Source organism: Primulina eburnea, chromosome 10, assembly GCF_022965805.1.
Source record: "Primulina eburnea isolate SZY01 chromosome 10, ASM2296580v1, whole genome shotgun sequence".
In the NCBI taxonomy this organism is placed as follows: domain Eukaryota; kingdom Viridiplantae; phylum Streptophyta; class Magnoliopsida; order Lamiales; family Gesneriaceae; genus Primulina; species Primulina eburnea.
The window spans coordinates 719,312-737,394 of NC_133110.1; the positions used below are offsets into that span (position 1 = coordinate 719,312).

General features: G+C 35.7%; 2 protein-coding genes and 1 pseudogene across 2 annotated transcripts; 2 read left to right on the forward strand and 1 right to left on the reverse strand.

Annotated features, from left to right (window-relative positions):
• Positions 1–10,197: 10,197 nt before the first annotated feature.
• LOC140803642 (ammonium transporter 2 member 5-like) lies at positions 10,198–12,624 on the reverse strand (annotated as a pseudogene).
• On the forward strand, positions 12,384–14,913 carry LOC140804053 (2-methyl-6-phytyl-1,4-hydroquinone methyltransferase, chloroplastic-like). The gene is made up of 3 exons (XM_073159927.1): positions 12,384–13,208; positions 13,676–13,982; positions 14,454–14,913. Exons 1-3 carry the CDS (start codon positions 12,628–12,630, stop codon positions 14,607–14,609), a joined length of 1,044 nt encoding a protein of 347 aa, XP_073016028.1. The 5' UTR covers positions 12,384–12,627; the 3' UTR covers positions 14,610–14,913.
• Positions 14,914–16,210: 1,297 nt separating this feature from the next.
• On the forward strand, positions 16,211–17,529 carry LOC140803596 (calmodulin-like). Its single transcript, XM_073159499.1, has 4 exons — positions 16,211–16,724; positions 16,812–16,972; positions 17,085–17,162; positions 17,284–17,529. Exons 1-4 carry the CDS (start codon positions 16,649–16,651, stop codon positions 17,413–17,415), a joined length of 447 nt encoding a protein of 148 aa, XP_073015600.1. The 5' UTR covers positions 16,211–16,648; the 3' UTR covers positions 17,416–17,529.
• The last annotated feature ends 554 nt before the right edge of the window (positions 17,530–18,083 follow it).

Below are 18,083 nucleotides of genomic sequence, written 5' to 3' on the forward strand. Positions count from 1 at the left end.
TTTGCGCCGATCAGGGGCGCGCATATGCGCGAGTGGTCGAAGGCACGAGGCAGTAGGTCTCGCGCATATGCGCGACAACTTGCGCGCATATGCGCGAGTGGTCCAGTAGCTGGATAAGGCTTCCGGCGCACATGCGCGGACTTGGAGCGCGCATATGCACGAGTCATGCAGAACGGAAAGATGCCACTTGCCCTGATGCATGCGCGAGATATATATATATATATATATATATATATATATATATATATACACAATTCATTATCCGGGAGCAAATGAAGAAATCGAGGAAACCTTTGGAGAATTGATTCTTGACGTTAGAACGCGATTTGTGCAAAATCCGTCCGTGCGATTTTGAATTCGAATACGGTATCGTGTTCCTATCAACGCAGGCTACAACTGGACGTAAGTTTTGCTACGTTCTGACATGTTTTGAAATTATGATATTGTTAGAATTGAATAGGATTCGTATATGATGTTCTGGTCATGTTAGACATCATAGAATCGAAGTCAGATTGAGAAACGGACTGATCATGTAATTGTTATGATTTTTTGGAGTCGATTTGACTGAGAATTCATATCAGATATGTATGGTTATTGAGATTATGACTAGTATCGATATTGATTATGAGTTCTGGTATTATATCTGTGATGTTTGGACTGACGGTATTATCGAGACTATATTGTTATACCGTCGAAACTTCAGTTAATTGATATTGAACAGATTCGGTAGTGATTTCGATTTTATAGTGATATGGTCGATATGGATTAGAGTGTATCTTGATTGGATATCGATCAGCATATATTTCGATTTGAATATTAATCAGAACATGTATTGAATTGAGTTGTTATTGATATTATATCTGTTCGGTATTGTTATTACCAGATTGGGAATGGACCGAGACAGAGTCGGGACTTCTTCTTCTTCTTCTGAGCGAGAAGATAAAGGTATAAATTAATGTTGAGTTGGGATTGCACAACTTGAGTGAGGTTTGACTCGAGTTTCCCTAAATCACATACTTTATTTTATTGCATTGTTATTTGCAATTGAATACGATTGATATTTTTGGTCTATGGATTTATAGACAATGTATGTCTTGAGTCATAAGCGGATATGCTTAGTCGTAGACATTTCATCTTGTGACAGAAGGGTCGGATAGTGAGGACTCGTCACTGGGCCATTGCACTTTGTCACAGGACAGGATATTGGTGATAGGACCACAGTCCATGACGGTTAGGTCAGGACACTGGATGTTTGGTTATATCGACGTGGATAGAACTGAAGTCTTTTCTATTACTGTTGGTCGATATAGGAATACCACATCTGGAAACCGGGATCCCTAGGCTAGGATTGAGTCTAGTCTAAAACGTGGAGTCACGAGTCTGAGTGACGATTATATGGATTTATATTTATTGATGTTGATTATGTTCCTGAATATGGTTCATGTTTCTTGCTGTTCCTGATATGGTACATGCTTAGAATAAGAGTTATTCTTGATATTGATTTATGTTCCTGATTAGGGTACATGTTTAGAATACGACTTATTCTTGTTATTGATTCATATCATGATTTTGATATAGGATATGAGTTGATGTCTTATGCTTTTATATTGTTTATATGATTGCATGTATACATGATTTATACTGGGATATTTATATCTCACCGGAGTTATCCGGCTGTTGTCTTGTTTGTATGTGTGTATGACAACAGGTGGGACAGAATAAGGGTCAAGAAGAGAACGAGGCTGGACTAGATAGCGTGGAGATCCGGGCTTCAGAAGCAACTTAGGATTCAGCACGAACATGTAGTTGAACCTAGTTGGACTATGTAGATCATACAATAATTGGTAGATTATGTATAATATGTAATTTGAATTTAATTACATTACGTTTCCGCTTTGCATTTAAAAAAAAAAAATTAGACCCTGTTTATTATATTTGATTATTTATTCCTAAAGACGATTAAGGAATGAATTAACGTCCGGGTCCCCACAACAGGTGGTATCAGAGCATTAGGTTTCAGAGCTGTAGATCTTTGAACTATAGGTTCCTTAGCACTGAGATAGAGGAGAGTGAGCGGGGTAGAATGAGTTTTCTTTCCTTGCATGTGATTGCTAGCATGTGACTGATTATAATGTGGAATTACATTGTGTATGCTAGCATGATATTATGCTTTACTGCCTGGATTTATATGGCATATGATTGAATATTACATTGTATATGCTAAGATTTCAGTATGTTTTTACTGTATATTAAGCTACATGTTACCTGACTATCTGAGTTGATTTGGTAATATGTATTATTTGAAACTGGATCAGAACCAATTCTTGATCAGAGGTAAGCTGATCAGGATTGGGATTGAGACGGATTTGTCTCCTGTTACTACTAACGTCTGTGATTATCAGATATTCCTCCTAGAAGGATTCCAGAAAGGGGTAGTACATCGTATGATCAGATGGATATGTCTGAAACTCTGATGGAAACACAGATGATAAGGTTTCAGTCGTTTCAACCACCGATTTTGAGGGGTGTTGAGGCACCAGCTGATTGTGAGACTTGGCTGGAGGAGATTGAAATGCTGTTTGAATTTTTGGGATTCACAGATGAGTGCAGAATTAAATTGTTTGGGAATCAACTACGGGAAGTCGCTAGGAGTTGGTGGCTGATAACCCGGGAAGCCATAGCACAACGTGGTTTCACGATTACGTGGAAACTCTTCAAAGTGGAATTTTATCAAAGGTTTGTACCTCTATCATATCGAGAGGACAAAAGTGCAGAATTTGAAAATTTGAGGCAGGGTCCATTGAAGATTGATGAATATTTGGCCCATTTTTTCACCTTGTTAAAGTTTGGCCCGCAAGTGGCTAGAAATGATACAGCTGTAGCTGATCAGTTTATCAAGGGTTTGAATCCAGAAATACGCACCTTGGTAACTGTGAAACAACAGAGTAATTTTACTGATACTCTGAGTCGAGCCAGAAGAGCAGAAACCGTTCTAATGAGACAAAATGAAGCTTCATATGTTCTTCCAACACCGGTACCACAACAACTGCCTTCCAGAATCGAGATTGGCAGTTGCAGTGGTGGAAAGAAAGAGATGTTGAAAGTTCAAAAGAAGCAATTCAAGAAGTTTGGGAGCGGTTCATCTAGCTCCAGTGGCTCTAGTCCGAATTATACTGGAGTTTATTGCAGGAATTGCGGTGGGAGACATTCCCCGGAGCTATGCCATGGAGTGACTGGTCGGTGCAACTTCTGTAAACAGCAAGGAAACTTTGCTAGAGTCTGTCCACAGAAAGGTGCCCGAAGATTTCTGGGAGCAGGATCATCTGGGGGTGGTGATCGAGAAACAGACCCAGGACACACTTGATGATACAGTGACATGTACTGGTCTTTTATGATTAGATTGCATATGTATTGATATATACTAATGCATTCTTTACGATTATCTTTGACTGAGTTGCATTGATATACATTGTACCTGTTGAGTCTGTATTTACTGCAGTCTTGCTTCCTTTTTTTTTTTGGGGAAAGAAATTTGATATCAGTGATATTCTGTGATATGTCATATACTGCAGTAAGTTGAGAATGAGATTGAGTTAGACTAGCTTGTACTTGTATTGTCTGATGATGACTGCATGCTTGATATTGACATATCGAACAAGTACATAGCTATTCTAGAGTCTTGCCAGTAAATGGTAAGATTTGGACCTGAAATGGCCAAAGAATGAATGATATACGGTAAGGATTCTTGATTTTGAATTCTTTGATGTCCGTATTATATAAGATTCGATGATTATCGAAAGGAATGGAGTATTCCTCATATATTCAGTTGATTACTGAAGATGAGCCTATCAGGGATTGATTTACTAGTAGCAGGAAGTTGCTATAATTTTGTTGATGAGATTTCAGGTTGTCCTGTATCAGGGAGAGTGATTTCAGCCTTGATGTGATTCCATGTATTGGTTTCATTTTAGAAATTTCTTATAGACTGATACTGATTGAATTGAGAGAATTGAGATATCAGTGGAAAGATTTATTGCCTGAAGAGTTAGAGTTACATCTGATTATATGTTTCTCTGTAAAGTACTTCAGTTCCGTTTATGGGTTGATAAATCATGTGCTTAGAAGTGTTCTGATGATTATATGCTCGTTTTATCTATGATATTTTGATATATTCGCAGCGTATGATTGATTGAATCGGACAGTGACAGTTGTATTGAATATTCTGGGTACTGAGAGTGTTGTATACAGAATTGTTCGGATATGAATTTTGATTGTAACAGATTGTATTCAGAGTCTATGATATCTGAAGATTGTATCCTGATTGATTGTAGCACTGTGAGACCGTGATCAGTGGCTGAGAACGACAGTGAATATGGCAGAATTTTCGAAATGTCAGAAATTGCATTCTATGCAGTTATTAAATCAGTATTGTGTATTGATATTCTGAATTTGATATGATATTGTTATCATTCTGAATCCGTGTTTGATACCGATTGATATGAACCGTTGAGTTTATATACAGTTCAGTCGAGTCAGAACTGATTTTGAAGATTAAAGCAGTTCAGAATTTTGATCAAACTGTTCAGAACTTGATTTTGATAGTCAGAACTGAATACCAGGTAGGTATTTTTCTTTAATTTATATTATTAGCTGATTTGTTTGTGCCAGATATTCGAATGTGAAATGACAGGTATTGTCAGATGCACGCAGTAGTAGATTCAGTACTATTCTGGTAACAGGAAATGTGTGATAATTCGAATAGACAGGTTTGACGTAAACAGATGGAATCAGTTATGTCAGAATTTGTATTGAAATGGCTACATCGCTGACAAAGAAAGACAGAAGGATAGAAACCAAGAGATTGATTATCTTGATTATTGATTTCTAAATAGAAATGGGAGTACATTTCTAGGGATGGTGTGATGACACTACTATAATCTTGCCAAGATAGTGGTTATGAATGAACGATTGTTCAAATCTACATACGGTATATTGTACAGGATGACGTACAAATATGACCAGGCGACTGAGAGGTATGTCAGAAACATGTGTCAGATTGTAGTGAATGCCAGAGTTGATTTTATCAGACTGTGATTTTCGTTTGATTTTATACTTTTGGCTGAGTCTATAACATGATTTTTTATCTATGATTTATAGATTGACGGATAGTCGGAGTGAACTATCCTGGTACTGGAGGATATCCAGGAAATGTAGTGTTGGATTATAGCAATAGTTGACATGATTCATCGTCACTTTTGAACTATTGTACGATAATAGCTACTAAACGAATATTGAAATAGCTTGAGTTGAAGTATTGTACAGTGAAAACAGCTCTTTTCCTTCTTATGGGAATGATATTACAGTGATGCTTGAGAGCAAATTTGCTAAGATCAGGGATCTGATAAAGGAAATGAAACTGATTCAGAAGAAAGGAGGATAGCTCAGAATACATAAACTAATAAGCCGGAACGTCGGATGATGACTGTTGGTAGTTGAAACCGAAGATTAAGTATATCTCTGACGGGGATATCGATTGTTATGAGTTGTTGATTGGTATATACGGATGTAGTATAGCCAATAGTTTGTGATTGATTTTATCACGAGTGATGTGATTGATATGAACTTATTGCATATTCTGTATATCTCCTTCGTAAATCTGATTTGAGATATGATATAATTATCTGTATTACACGAGTGAATTGCTTGTGATTTCGGGGACGAAATCATATCTTAGAGGGGGAGAAATGTAATGCCCCAAAATTTAATCCTAATAATCTGTAATTATTGAATTATAATTTGATCTGATTATGAGAGGATTAATCGGGACACGAAATAAGAATACGTGTGATAATGTATGTGCGAGAGCCGAAGGTCTCGCGCATATGCGCGAAGAGTAGGCGCGCATATGCGCGAGTAAGACAGTAGCCCATGATGTAAGATAGTAGCATCGGCGCACATGCGCGACTTTATGCGCGCACATGCGCGAGCAATCCAGAACGGTTGGCGCACATGCGCGACTTGGATTCGCGCACATGCGCGACACAACCCGAGAGTTGTGAAGAATTACTCGCGCATATGCGCCGATCAGGGGCGCGCATATGCGCGAGTGGTCGAAGGCACGAGACAGTAGGTCTCGCGCATATGCGCGAGTAGTCCAGTAGCTGGATAAGGCTTCCGGCGCATATGCGCGGACTTGGAGCGCGCATATGCGCGAGTCATGCAGAACGGAAAGATGCCACTTGCCCTGATGCATGCGCGAGATATATATATATATATATATATATATATATATATATATATATATATATATATATATATTTATATATACACAATTCATTATCCGGGAGTAAATGAAGAAATCGAGGAAACCTTTGGAGAATTGATTCTTGACGTTAGAACGCGATTTGTGCAAAATCCGTCCGTGCGATTTTGAATTCGAATACGGTATCGTGTTCCTATCAACGCAGGCTACAACTGGACGTAAGTTTTGCTACGTTCTGACATGTTTTGAAATTATGATATTGTTAGAATTGAATAGGATTCGTATATGATGTTCTGGTCATGTTAGACATCATAGAATCGAAGTCAGATTGAGAAACGGACTGATCATGTAATTGTTATGATTTTTTGGAGTCGATTTGACTGAGAATTCATATCAGATATGTATGGTTATTGAGATTATGACTAGTATCGATATTGATTATGAGTTCTGGTATTATATCTGTGATGTTTGGACTGACGGGGTTATCGAGACTATATTGTTATACCGTCGAAACATCAGTTAATTGATATTGAACAGATTCGGTAGTGATTTCGATTTTATAGTGATATGGTCGATATGGATTAGAGTGTATCTTGATTGGATATCGATCAGCATATATTTCGATTTGAATATTAATCAGAACATGTATTGAATTGAGTTGTTATTGATATTATATCTGTTCGGTATTGTTATTACCAGATTGGGAATGGACCGAGACAGAGTCGGGACTTCTTCTTCTTCTTCTGAGCGAGAAGATAAAGGTATAAATTAATGTTGAGTTGGGATTGCACAACTTGAGTGAGGTTTGACTCGAGTTTCCCTAAATCACATACTTTATTTTATTGCATTGTTATTTGCAATTGAATACGATTGATATTTTTGGTCTATGGATTTATAGACAATGTATGTCTTGAGTCATAAGCAGATATGCTTAGTCGTAGACATTTCATCTTGTGACAGAAGGGTCGGATAGTGAGGACTCGTCACTGGGCCATTGCACTTTGTCACAGGACAGGATATTGGTGATAGGACCACAGTCCATGACGGTTAGGTCAGGACACTGGATGTTTGGTTATATCGACGTGGATAGAACTGGAGTCTTTTCTATTACTGTTGGTCGATATAGGAATACCACATCTGGAAACCGGGATCCCTAGGCTAGGATTGAGTCTAGTCTAAAACGTGGAGTCACGAGTCTGAGTGACGATTATATGGATTTATATTTATTGATGTTGATTATGTTCCTGAATATGGTTCATGTTTCTTGATGTTCCTGATATGGTACATGCTTAGAATAAGAGTTATTCTTGATATTGATTTATGTTCCTGATTAGGGTACATGTTTAGAATACGACTTATTCTTGTTATTGATTCATATCATGATTTTGATATAGGATATGAGTTGATGTCTTATGCTTTTATATTGTTTATATGATTGCATGTATACATGATTTATACTGGGATATTTATATCTCACCGGAGTTATCCAACTGTTGTCTTGTTTGTATGTGTGCATGACAACAGGTGGGACAGGATAAGGGTCAAGAAGAGAACGAGGCTGGACTAGATAGCGTGGAGATCCGGGCTTCAGAAGCAACTTAGGATTCAGCACGAACATGTAGTTGAACCTAGTTGAACTATGTAGATCATACAATAATTGGTAGATTATGTATAATATGTAATTTGAATTTAATTACATTATGTTTCCGCTTTGCATTTTAAAAAAAAAAAAATTAGACCCTGTTTATTATATTTGATTATTTATTTCTAAAGACGATTAAGGAATGAATTAACGTCCGGGTCCCCACAGGTATTTTACAAATAAGACAAAGCATAAATTAATTTGTACTCTCAAAAATTATTTTGTGGATTGAACAAACAAAATATTGCTTGACTCAACCCAAAACTTGTTCATAAATGACACATTTTATTTTCCTATTTGCGTGAAAGAAAGAGTAATAAATGCCGAGTTATTGAACACCATATTTCCATAAACTTGGTATGTGACAATGAGCTCTCGAACTTTGAAACGTTGTGTCAATGGAAGTTTGCTACATATCTTGCACGAACGAATTTATTGCTATTTATACATATATACAGTCCTTAGCTTCCATGTTACATCCACATAATTCAATTCTTATTTAACTCGATGTACATGTCAAATATATGCAGGTTATGTACTTTTTCTAACAATATTACATTCAGAAATGTTATATTTTGATTCTAAATTAATTAATGGCTTGATTCACATTTTCGATCCATCGTTTGTTAACCATTGGACATTCAAAATAACTTTTTTGGCAAACACACACACCCTTAATTATATATATACTTAAATTAAAGCTTGTAAGTGACTCTTTTAAAAAGATATATTATTTGAGAACGAGAATATATTGGAATCACTCTTTTTTTTATTTGCAGTAGAAGATGATGGGATACTATATATATAATCTGTAAGGTTTAAGTTGCGCAAATTCTACGGGGCCTATAGCTTCAATAAAACAACAAGCATGTGATCTTAGCCGACATCATATTGAGATCAAAATTAAATGTCGGGTTAATTGCACCAACAATCTTTCTGAAAATTCTAAAAAGCATAAAGATCCCTAAAAAAATATTCATAAGCCAATACATATAATTCATTATTTAAAATCAAATATATATATATATATATATATATATATATATATATATATATATCCAAATATTAAAAGTTTCAGTTTTTGGGACCACTTGGCGTGTAAGGTGGATGATCATCAAATGCGGACTATGAGACTTCAATCGTAAGACTACATCCTTGGTCTTAACAAAATGTGTGCATTTTCGAGGAATTCACCGTAACAAAGCCACTCAGTTTTATTTTCAGTAAAGAAATAGTAAAAAAATTGACAACTTTGATTTGAATGCTCAAATTTCTGTAATCTTATTGGAAACATAAATAAATGGCAGTTATATGTTGCTATCATCTCATGTTTTAAGAAGATCTGTGAATTTATTGTGCAACGAACCGTTGACTCAATTCTTACCAAGTTTTTTTGACTGAACCATATATATGAAAAAAGTTGAATTGGACATTTATTTATTTATTCATGGTATTTTTTCTTGAAATTATTATTCTCCAAAGTCGTTTTCCTGTATCGTATACGTATACATGGAAGAGTTGCAATTGTTCTATTCTTGAAACATTCGAATCGATGTCGGATAAACGTGAGAGATATCGAGTTTGGTTTTGTAAAAGGAGTGATATGAGTTCTTAAAAAAACTGGCTGGAAAATAAAGAAAGCTGTGAGCGAATATTGGATTCCAGTGGCATACTGATTGTACAGCTAGTTATTCAAAGAAAGATTGTCAAGACAGAACAATTTTTTATATTAATTAGAGTTATCATAAATTGACATTGTATTAATGTTAAATAATATTAGTTTGGGAAGAGTTGGAATTGAAGTGTGCCATTTTATCTTCATACAATGCACCAAATAAGATTTTTCACATGCCTGAGGGAATCCTTTCTGAATTCTAATATAAAATAGAATATAATAGATGAAGTCATTGGATGAGAATCTGAATGCCCGATCTCTTCTCTTCGGGTTTCTGTGCTTGGACGGTTGGACTGTTTTCAAAACTGACACCCTTCGACTTCTAAATTATTATTTTGTAAAAATCGGACTACTTTAGGTTTTCTATATTTGATTGTTAAAAACAACTGTTAGGATGCAGATTAATTTTTACCATCGATCTTGAATTTGTTTGGTTGGTTGTTTAAGTTAGTACTTGGTGTTTAGGGGCCGTGAAATAGAAATCGTCACTTTTTATTATTATTATTTATTTGTTATATTTTATTTAATTTCTTAGACAATCCACTGTGTGAATTGAAATATATAGCCCCATTAATTATTACAAATTAAAGTACAAGTATGAATCATCTTCGAACACATCGAACTACGTGTAAAATGAAATCAGAACAAATCCAAAAGAAACGTCACACATTAATTAATACCATTTCCCCTCCAAAGTCTACACTCCCTCAAACACTAACCCTCGTGTTCTTACGCTGACCCGAGACATCCTGATCAGCCCCATTCATCACCGAGTTGTGCAAAGATTTCTCAAACTTCTCGCCATCTCCGCACAGCACATACGCTTCCTCTTCATGCACCTGTTCATCCTCGCCGTCAAGCTCTTCTTTGGACATCCCTAATGGCACCGCGCAAGCCTTATCAACAGACAAAGCCAACTGGCAACAAAAACATTTACTCCTATGACAAACACAACTCCAAGAACCTGAACCCCCATCTGCCAGAATCCTGCGCCAACTGCCGCTACTGAACCCGTATGCTAGGCCAGTGTACCTTTCCCTAGTCGGGGGACATGTAGAAAAGCCTGCTGAGCTTCGGGTTGGCGAAAAATCTGGTGAGCAAGACGCCTAGCGTCCCTGCAACAACATGTCTGTGGAAACGGTCATCGTGTCGTTTACTCGCTTTAGGAGCCATATCTTCTCTTGGAGAACCATCATAGTGAAAACAAGGGATGAAACCGGAGGGGATGCCATTATAATGGCGGCCCAGCCTTGCACGACTCCAGCGGATGGGGTGATGTAGAGTAGGCCGGTGATCATGCCCTGTGTGGCACCGATGACGGAGGGTCTCTCGAAGAAAGTGTGTCGATCGAGTTGGAGCAGAGTAAGCAGGCTTGTTGCTGCGCGTATATGAGTGTTGAGTACCGCGAGTGATGCGTCGATGCTGGCCATGTAAGGATCTCCGCCGTTTAATTCCGTCCATCCCATTAATATCAAGCCGGCGCCGGCAAGCATCAGAAGGATGTACATTGTTTAATGGGAACCTCTCCTCGGTCCCTTGGTTCCCGAGGCTACCTGCATTATATCAGAGAGGAGCAATGGTTAGAGTACTGGGTTTGGTTGTCCAAATTTTGTTAAATATTATTTAGGCATGGCTTATATATATTAATAATATATATTAAACATGGTATGACTTCCATCAATTTTCATAATCACTGTATTATTTCTATTATTATCTAAATCATAAAACAATCCTTATTTTATGACCTAAATTAATTAGAAAAACTGATAATAATAAATAAATAAAATAAAAACAAAACAACGATTATACATCACGCTCCGAAGCGCTAGTTACGATTGAATATTCACGCCGAATGAAGAATTTCCCGATATTGGATTATTATAGTACCCATGTTAAAAATAATAATCATTCCCTATATATATATTATAAAAATAATAACTCCAAATTAAAGTGATTTGAAGAGGTCAAACAAATTTAATTTTTTAGATAGATTTGGTCTGATCGATGGTGCTTACCCAGAAAGCTGCGATGAAACCTGCGCACCAGAAGAGGAGTGAATGACGAATCCGCCGGAATAATCGATAAGCCCCATCTTGCTCAACCAACCATTCGGACACCGGATACTTGATGAATCGACCGTGTATGAAAATGTGTGCCACAGAGGCACAAACATCATCCACGCTATAAAATTCATCATCCCAAGCAACGCAGTACCACCAATCAATATCAAAGTGATCGCAGCAAAACAATGAAAGAACGGCTATATATATGGTATATTCTTGAAAAATATGAAACATTCTCTAGTATTCTTGCAACAGGGAATCCCATTAATTATTACTTTGGAATTATGGATTTCCCTTTTACCAAGTTAAAAGCAAAATGGTTTCCCAAAAAATCTTATGAATATGTCTAAAGAAATTTTTTTATGAAATGAATCGGATAATTAATAACACAAATATTGATACTAGCTTAATATGAGGAAAAAAAGGCAGAAAGGAGAATTTTATCGTATTAATTTAAAACGGTCAATAGTTAAAGCCCACATAGACGACTACTCTGTTCAAGCTACAAAATATGGCTTATTTTCTTGTTGAGCTGGGCTATTTTGCTGGTTTGGTTCTGTATTTTCGGCCCAAATAATGCAACAACGTTCTTGGTTACACTTGGGCTCGGCTTTATCTTTCCTCGTCTCCGCTGTTTCGTGGTCTCGTTCTTTGAATCTCGCAAACAAAATTCAAGTATAATTCAGAGACATGACTCACATCGCTCTCATCTCGGCATCTCCGAGAAAAAATCCCAGCCCTGCAATTATTTAATATATTATATTTAATTTTAGTGGCTAAAGAACCGACCAACTGTACGATACTCGAGGCATTCGGCGTGGTTCTTATCGCCCTTCCTCGCTCAACACTCACCCAGAAAAACCCCAGTCTCTATAGCAGAATTAGGTAGATTTCGCTCTTGGGTCTTGCTTAAATGCCTCAAATTTAGTGAGACATCCTCAAAGGTCACTTTTTTGCTCGTGGGTTCTTTCAATTTGGTCATTTAATGGCTTCTGCTATGCTAAACGGAGCTGAAAATCTTCCACACATCAGGAATTTCTGCCCGCCCTCGAAAGGGTTAGGTTGTCTTGGCACAGATTTTCATGGCAAGAATTCGCTCAAGTTAAATTCAGTTCCATGTGGGAAAATTTCAATTGGGATTAGAAAGAACAGGACAACCCTCGTCCCAAAATGCAGTGCCTCCGCCTCGAGGCCTGCGTCACAGCCGAGATTCATACAGCACAAGAAAGAAGCCTTCTGGTTTTACAGGTTTCTCTCAATTGTGTATGACCATGTGATAAACCCTGGGCACTGGACTGAAGACATGAGAGATGAAGCGTTAGAGCCAGCGGATTTGAATAACAGGAATTTGATTGTGGTTGATGTTGGTGGAGGCACGGGGTTTACGACTTTGGGGATAGTGAAGCATGTGGATGCCAAGAATGTGACTATTCTTGATCAGTCTCCCCACCAGCTTGCGAAGGCTAAGCAGAAGGAGGCCTTGAAGGAATGCAGGATAATTGAAGGAGATGCTGAGGATCTCCCGTTTTTGACTGATTCGGTAGATAGATATGTTTCCGCTGGGAGGTATATCATCTAATTTTTCACGTTTGTCGTTTATGTTTCGTTGATTACAAGGCTCTTGGTCATATTTAGCTCTATCGGGTTGAGTACTTGAAACTTCAGTGGCTGATGTTGTTGCTTGAAGTTATCCTTGTATTATGTCTGAGCACCAAAAGTTATTTTTTTTTATCAAGATGTCCACTCCACTGGTACATTTTAATTCGTTCTCTAGTTCCTACTTTTGCTATTTGTAAAGGTGTATGCGGAAGGCTCTGTGTACATCTTGGATTAACGGTTATGTTGGATATTGTGAATTGAAGGCTCTGCGTCGTGTCTTTTAATGAAAAATTTTCGGTTGATGGAACATGAATTATGAAAAGCTAGGCAAATATTTGTGTAGTTGCATAATTGTTAAAGCACTTGCATATAAAATCTCAAAATATTTCTTTTGAAATCTCTTAAAAATTCTTTGATTTTGTGAATCTTCTCAGTATCGAGTACTGGCCTGACCCACAGCGTGGAATCAAGGAGGCTTACAGAGTTCTTCGACTCGGGGGGAAGGCTTGCGTAATCGGTCCTGTGTATCCTACATTTTGGTTGTCTCGCTTCTTTGCTGATGTTTGGATGCTCTTTCCAAAAGAGGAAGAGTACATTGAGTGGTTCGAAAAGGCAGGATTTAAGGATGTTCGACTGAAGAGGATTGGTCCGAAATGGTATCGTGGGGTTCGCAGGCATGGGCTTATCATGGGATGTTCTGTTACAGGCATTAAACCCGCATCTGGGGATTCTCCTTTGAAGGTAATTTTTCATCTTATGTTTCTCCTTTCAAAATTAAAACTCTGCTTGCTTCCTATTTTGAAACAACTTCTCTGTTACTTTCCTGTGTGGAATTTGTTGACAACTAGCCTGAGTTGTTCGTGGATGCTAGAAATCTACGAATTTGAATTCATGTAGCAAAATTATTAAGTAATAACATCTGGTATCCAAAAAGTCTGAGTTCTGCAGTTGTCCAAAGTATGTATCTAGTATTTTAGAGTATCAAACAGCCATTGTTCGGGTCAATTAAACTTCGGCTATGGAACAGAAATTATACTATGTGCGAAGCTTGGAGCTTTGCTTGAGATTTAGGTACTGTATATGATATATGTAATAATGCCTACTGATTTACTGTTTTTGTTTCTTCCTTGTTATTTTTTAAAGAGATTACAATGATTTTTTAGTGTTGAATCTCGAATCACTTCTCCTTTTTCTTTGTGTGTTTATCTGCAGCTTGGTCCTAAAGCAGAGGACGTGTCAAAACCAGTGAATCCATTTGTATTTCTTATGCGCTTCATTCTCGGAGCGATGGCAGCAACTTATTACGTGTTGGTTCCTATTTACATGTGGATCAAAGATCAAATTGTCCCGAAAGATCAACCTATATAGGATGTATTAAGGAAACATGTTGGTGCAGCTTACCCTTCCTCAATCCATCCTGTGGACCTTTCTTGAAGATGATTGGCCAACCCCAATAAACTAGTTTGTTTCAATTCTCAACTTGCAGATTAGTTTATATTACATTTTCTTCTTGGTTTTGCAGTCAAGAATTGAGCTTGGTAAACGTAGTTTTTTTCAAACATGGTATATCGTTGTTTCGTACCTGTGGAGTAGTATTCTGCACAAAAAGACGTTTAAAAAGTTCATCTGAAGCTTCTATTTGCCATCGTTTTGCAGAGTTTTCATGGCTGTCTTTCTTTTGTTGGAATGGTTTTCAGTTTCTATAAACTGATATGGAATCTTGGGCTGGTTGATGCTCACAAATACCACGATGTATCTATAGCTAAAAGCTCGCTCGAGCTCACGAACCAGTGTTTTGAATCGGATTTGAGATGTTAAGGTTTGATTTTTTAGCCCAAAAGAACCCGCTAGCCAGTTTGAACTTCAGATTGTTTCTTTCTACACGTTGATTCAAATCCCGAGTTGACTAGTTGAAGTCAAGACATGATTTTTAAATATTTGCCATAAGATGACCCAGTCTTGTACAAAATCTAGATTCGTCAGAACATAAATGGTTTCTTCCAAAATAGCGGAAGAAATGGTCATAACGAGGAAATATGCTTAAAGTACTTAATTGGTGAAGTTTGGATTTTCGCTGCATGAATAAAAAAAGCCTAACTGATACATATTAATCAGTCAAATTAATATATTAAATAATAATTTTTAATTTTAGTTGCGTATATGCATAAATAAATTAAAATTTATGGATGTGCAACACAAATGCTCTTTGTTTCTTTGCTAAGCTAGATATGATTCTGCACTATAAATCATTTTGTATGAGTTACATATACACTTTTTTTATAACATTACTTATATTTTTATGACATGAACAAATATATTGAGTTTTGGGAATATTTTTTAATGAAAAAAAGATGTTTTAATAAGTTTAAAAAATAATGTGTATAAAAATTTTGAGTTTATTAGGGAGATTAATATGTCCAAAGATTATATTAATGATAGTGTGGATTAGTTCCAAGAGATATAACAATTAGTTGTTCTATTGCTTAATCATTATAAAAGCTAACTCGAAAGTCTCACGTTGTATCTTATAAATTGTTTCTAAATCTTTAGAATAACAAGACGAGGAACATATATACATATACAAAATACACACACTTTGTGTGATAATTCTTGTGAGTTAACACCATATCATTTCAATATAATATAGACCATTGAACAAGTCATATAGACTACACACACAAACTATTAACTACAAAAATTATAAAATCAGCCATACGAAGAGATTTTATGCTTAAAAATACGATGTTTAAAAAATCATTAATTTTACAAAAGGGTTTTATGTTTTCTTTTTTGGGTATTACATGCAATTTATCTTAAATCGCGGATTAAATAGCCTAGCCAAATCGTGATATTTTCTCGTTTTTTATGATCTGTATTTATCATAGGGACAATACCTACATGGATAGGATGAAATAAACTCTGTATTTTGAGGTTTGGAGTACCTTGATAATTAAGTTTTTTATTTCTCAAAAGAGGAAAGAAAACTGAAAAAAAAAGAAAGTATTTTGGGATTCTAAAAATTACACAAAAACACTATTCTGTCTTTATTATTTGACTTCCTTATTATATATAGCATTGATATGATATAATATATTAAAATGAAATGAAATCTTTCTTGGTGTCATTCATCCCATTCAAGTCTACCCATTGAATATTAGACTTACAAAATACAAAGAACTTTATAATTCCAGTCTTTAACATTGAAAATAATTTTTCTACCCTATGGTGTTTGACTTTACTTCTATTTCACTCGAGCATATCGCCGAGCTCTTATATAGTAGAGAAATCTGTTCCATATTATTAAACTCCAACGTTTCCGTAAATTCAGAACTTTCCTCTGTTTTTATTTATTTATACACAGTCGTATATATATATTATACCAGACCTGAGAGTTCTTTTTTAAAAAAATGGTTGATTCATTGACACAAGTGGAGATTTCTGAGTTCTGGGAAGCCTTCTGCCTCATCGACAAAGATTCTGATGGTCAGTTTAATTCTTGAAAATGTATTTAGTTTACTTTTATTAATTAATATTCAAAATTTGATTTGGTTGCTTCTTTTTTTTAAAAAGGGCTGATTACTGTGGGAGAATTGGCATCAGCGATTCAATATTTGAATGAACATCCAACGCATGAAGAGATTCAAGAAATGATGAAAGAGGTTGCTGCAGATGGAGACGGCACGGCTGTGGGTTTCGACAAGTTCTTGAGCATTATGGCAAGAAAAATGAAGGTGATTATCAATCTCATAATGAACTGCAATATTAATGTAAACTTGGATTAATCGACGAAAGTTTATGAAAAATAGCTGACAGTGTTTGTATAAATAAATAATAAATCGACAGGAAAGTGTGGCGGATGAGCTAGAAGAAGCTTTCAAAGTATTTGATAGAGATCAAGATGGATTCATATCTGCCCACGAGGTGAACATATATATTTTAATTTCTTCACTCATTAATTAATAATTATATTATTACAATGTTTAATTAATATCCATTAAATTCGTTTTGACATTTTCTTCATAATTTTTAAATATATGAGCAGTTGAGAAACGTGATGATAAATCTGGGAGAAAGACTTACAGATGAAGAAGCAGAACAGATGATCAGAGAGGCTGATCTTGACGGAGATGGCCTTGTTAGTTATGAAGAATTTGCTAGGATGATGACAACTTAATTATTATTAATGTTTTTTTTTTTCCATAGATTTATTGACTTTGTTTAAAATAACATCTTTTACTATTTATTAAGTTTAAGCATATTAGAATAACTGTTTTTGGTGTCTTTGGTCTGTTTTTTGGTTTCCCTATTTTGCCCCTATTTGATATCAAAATTACATTTTTGTTTTTTTTTTAATCAAAAAACATTTTTGTTTTTATTTTTTTTATTACAATTATTCAAATAGCACCTTAGTACCTCGATAATTTGTCAAATTTCATTTTAGTCCATAAATAATTATAAAAAAAAATTGTACACACACGCACCGCATGTGCAGAGTAGCTAGTAATAATTATGTCTTGGTTGTGTAATTTATTTCCATGTATTGGTATTACCAAGTCCAAATTCCTTTTTAAATTAAGATTGTAGATGTAAATTGCATCAACCTTGCTAGTTCAAATGCAGACATTAATTTTGAAAATACATTTTCCAAAGGATATCCGCTGTTTTTAAAAATATATATAATATTATCATTTAAAGTTTAAATAATAAAATTAGGTATTTATTTGATATAAAATAAAAATAAGTAAATGGAGAATAAGAGCCACAAATAGTAAATATTAATATTAAAATAATATAACCATAACCAAAAAAATAATTTATTTCCATAATTAGCCCGATATGATA

What these genes read in the sequence shown, in the direction of transcription:
- LOC140804053 (XM_073159927.1), top strand. Translation starts at nt 12,628, where the DNA reads ATGGCTTCTGCTATGCTAAACGGAGCTGAAAATCTTCCACACATCAGG. An exon ending in AGATATGTTTCCGCTGGGAG is followed by an intron (nt 13,209 to 13,675) that starts GTATATCATCTA and finishes GAATCTTCTCAG; the next exon opens with TATCGAGTACTGGCCTGACC. An exon ending in CTGGGGATTCTCCTTTGAAG is followed by an intron (nt 13,983 to 14,453) that starts GTAATTTTTCAT and finishes GTTTATCTGCAG; the next exon opens with CTTGGTCCTAAAGCAGAGGA.
- LOC140803596 (XM_073159499.1), top strand. Translation starts at nt 16,649, where the DNA reads ATGGTTGATTCATTGACACAAGTGGAGATTTCTGAGTTCTGGGAAGCC. An exon ending in TTATGGCAAGAAAAATGAAG is followed by an intron (nt 16,973 to 17,084) that starts GTGATTATCAAT and finishes ATAAATCGACAG; the next exon opens with GAAAGTGTGGCGGATGAGCT. An exon ending in GATTCATATCTGCCCACGAG is followed by an intron (nt 17,163 to 17,283) that starts GTGAACATATAT and finishes ATATATGAGCAG; the next exon opens with TTGAGAAACGTGATGATAAA.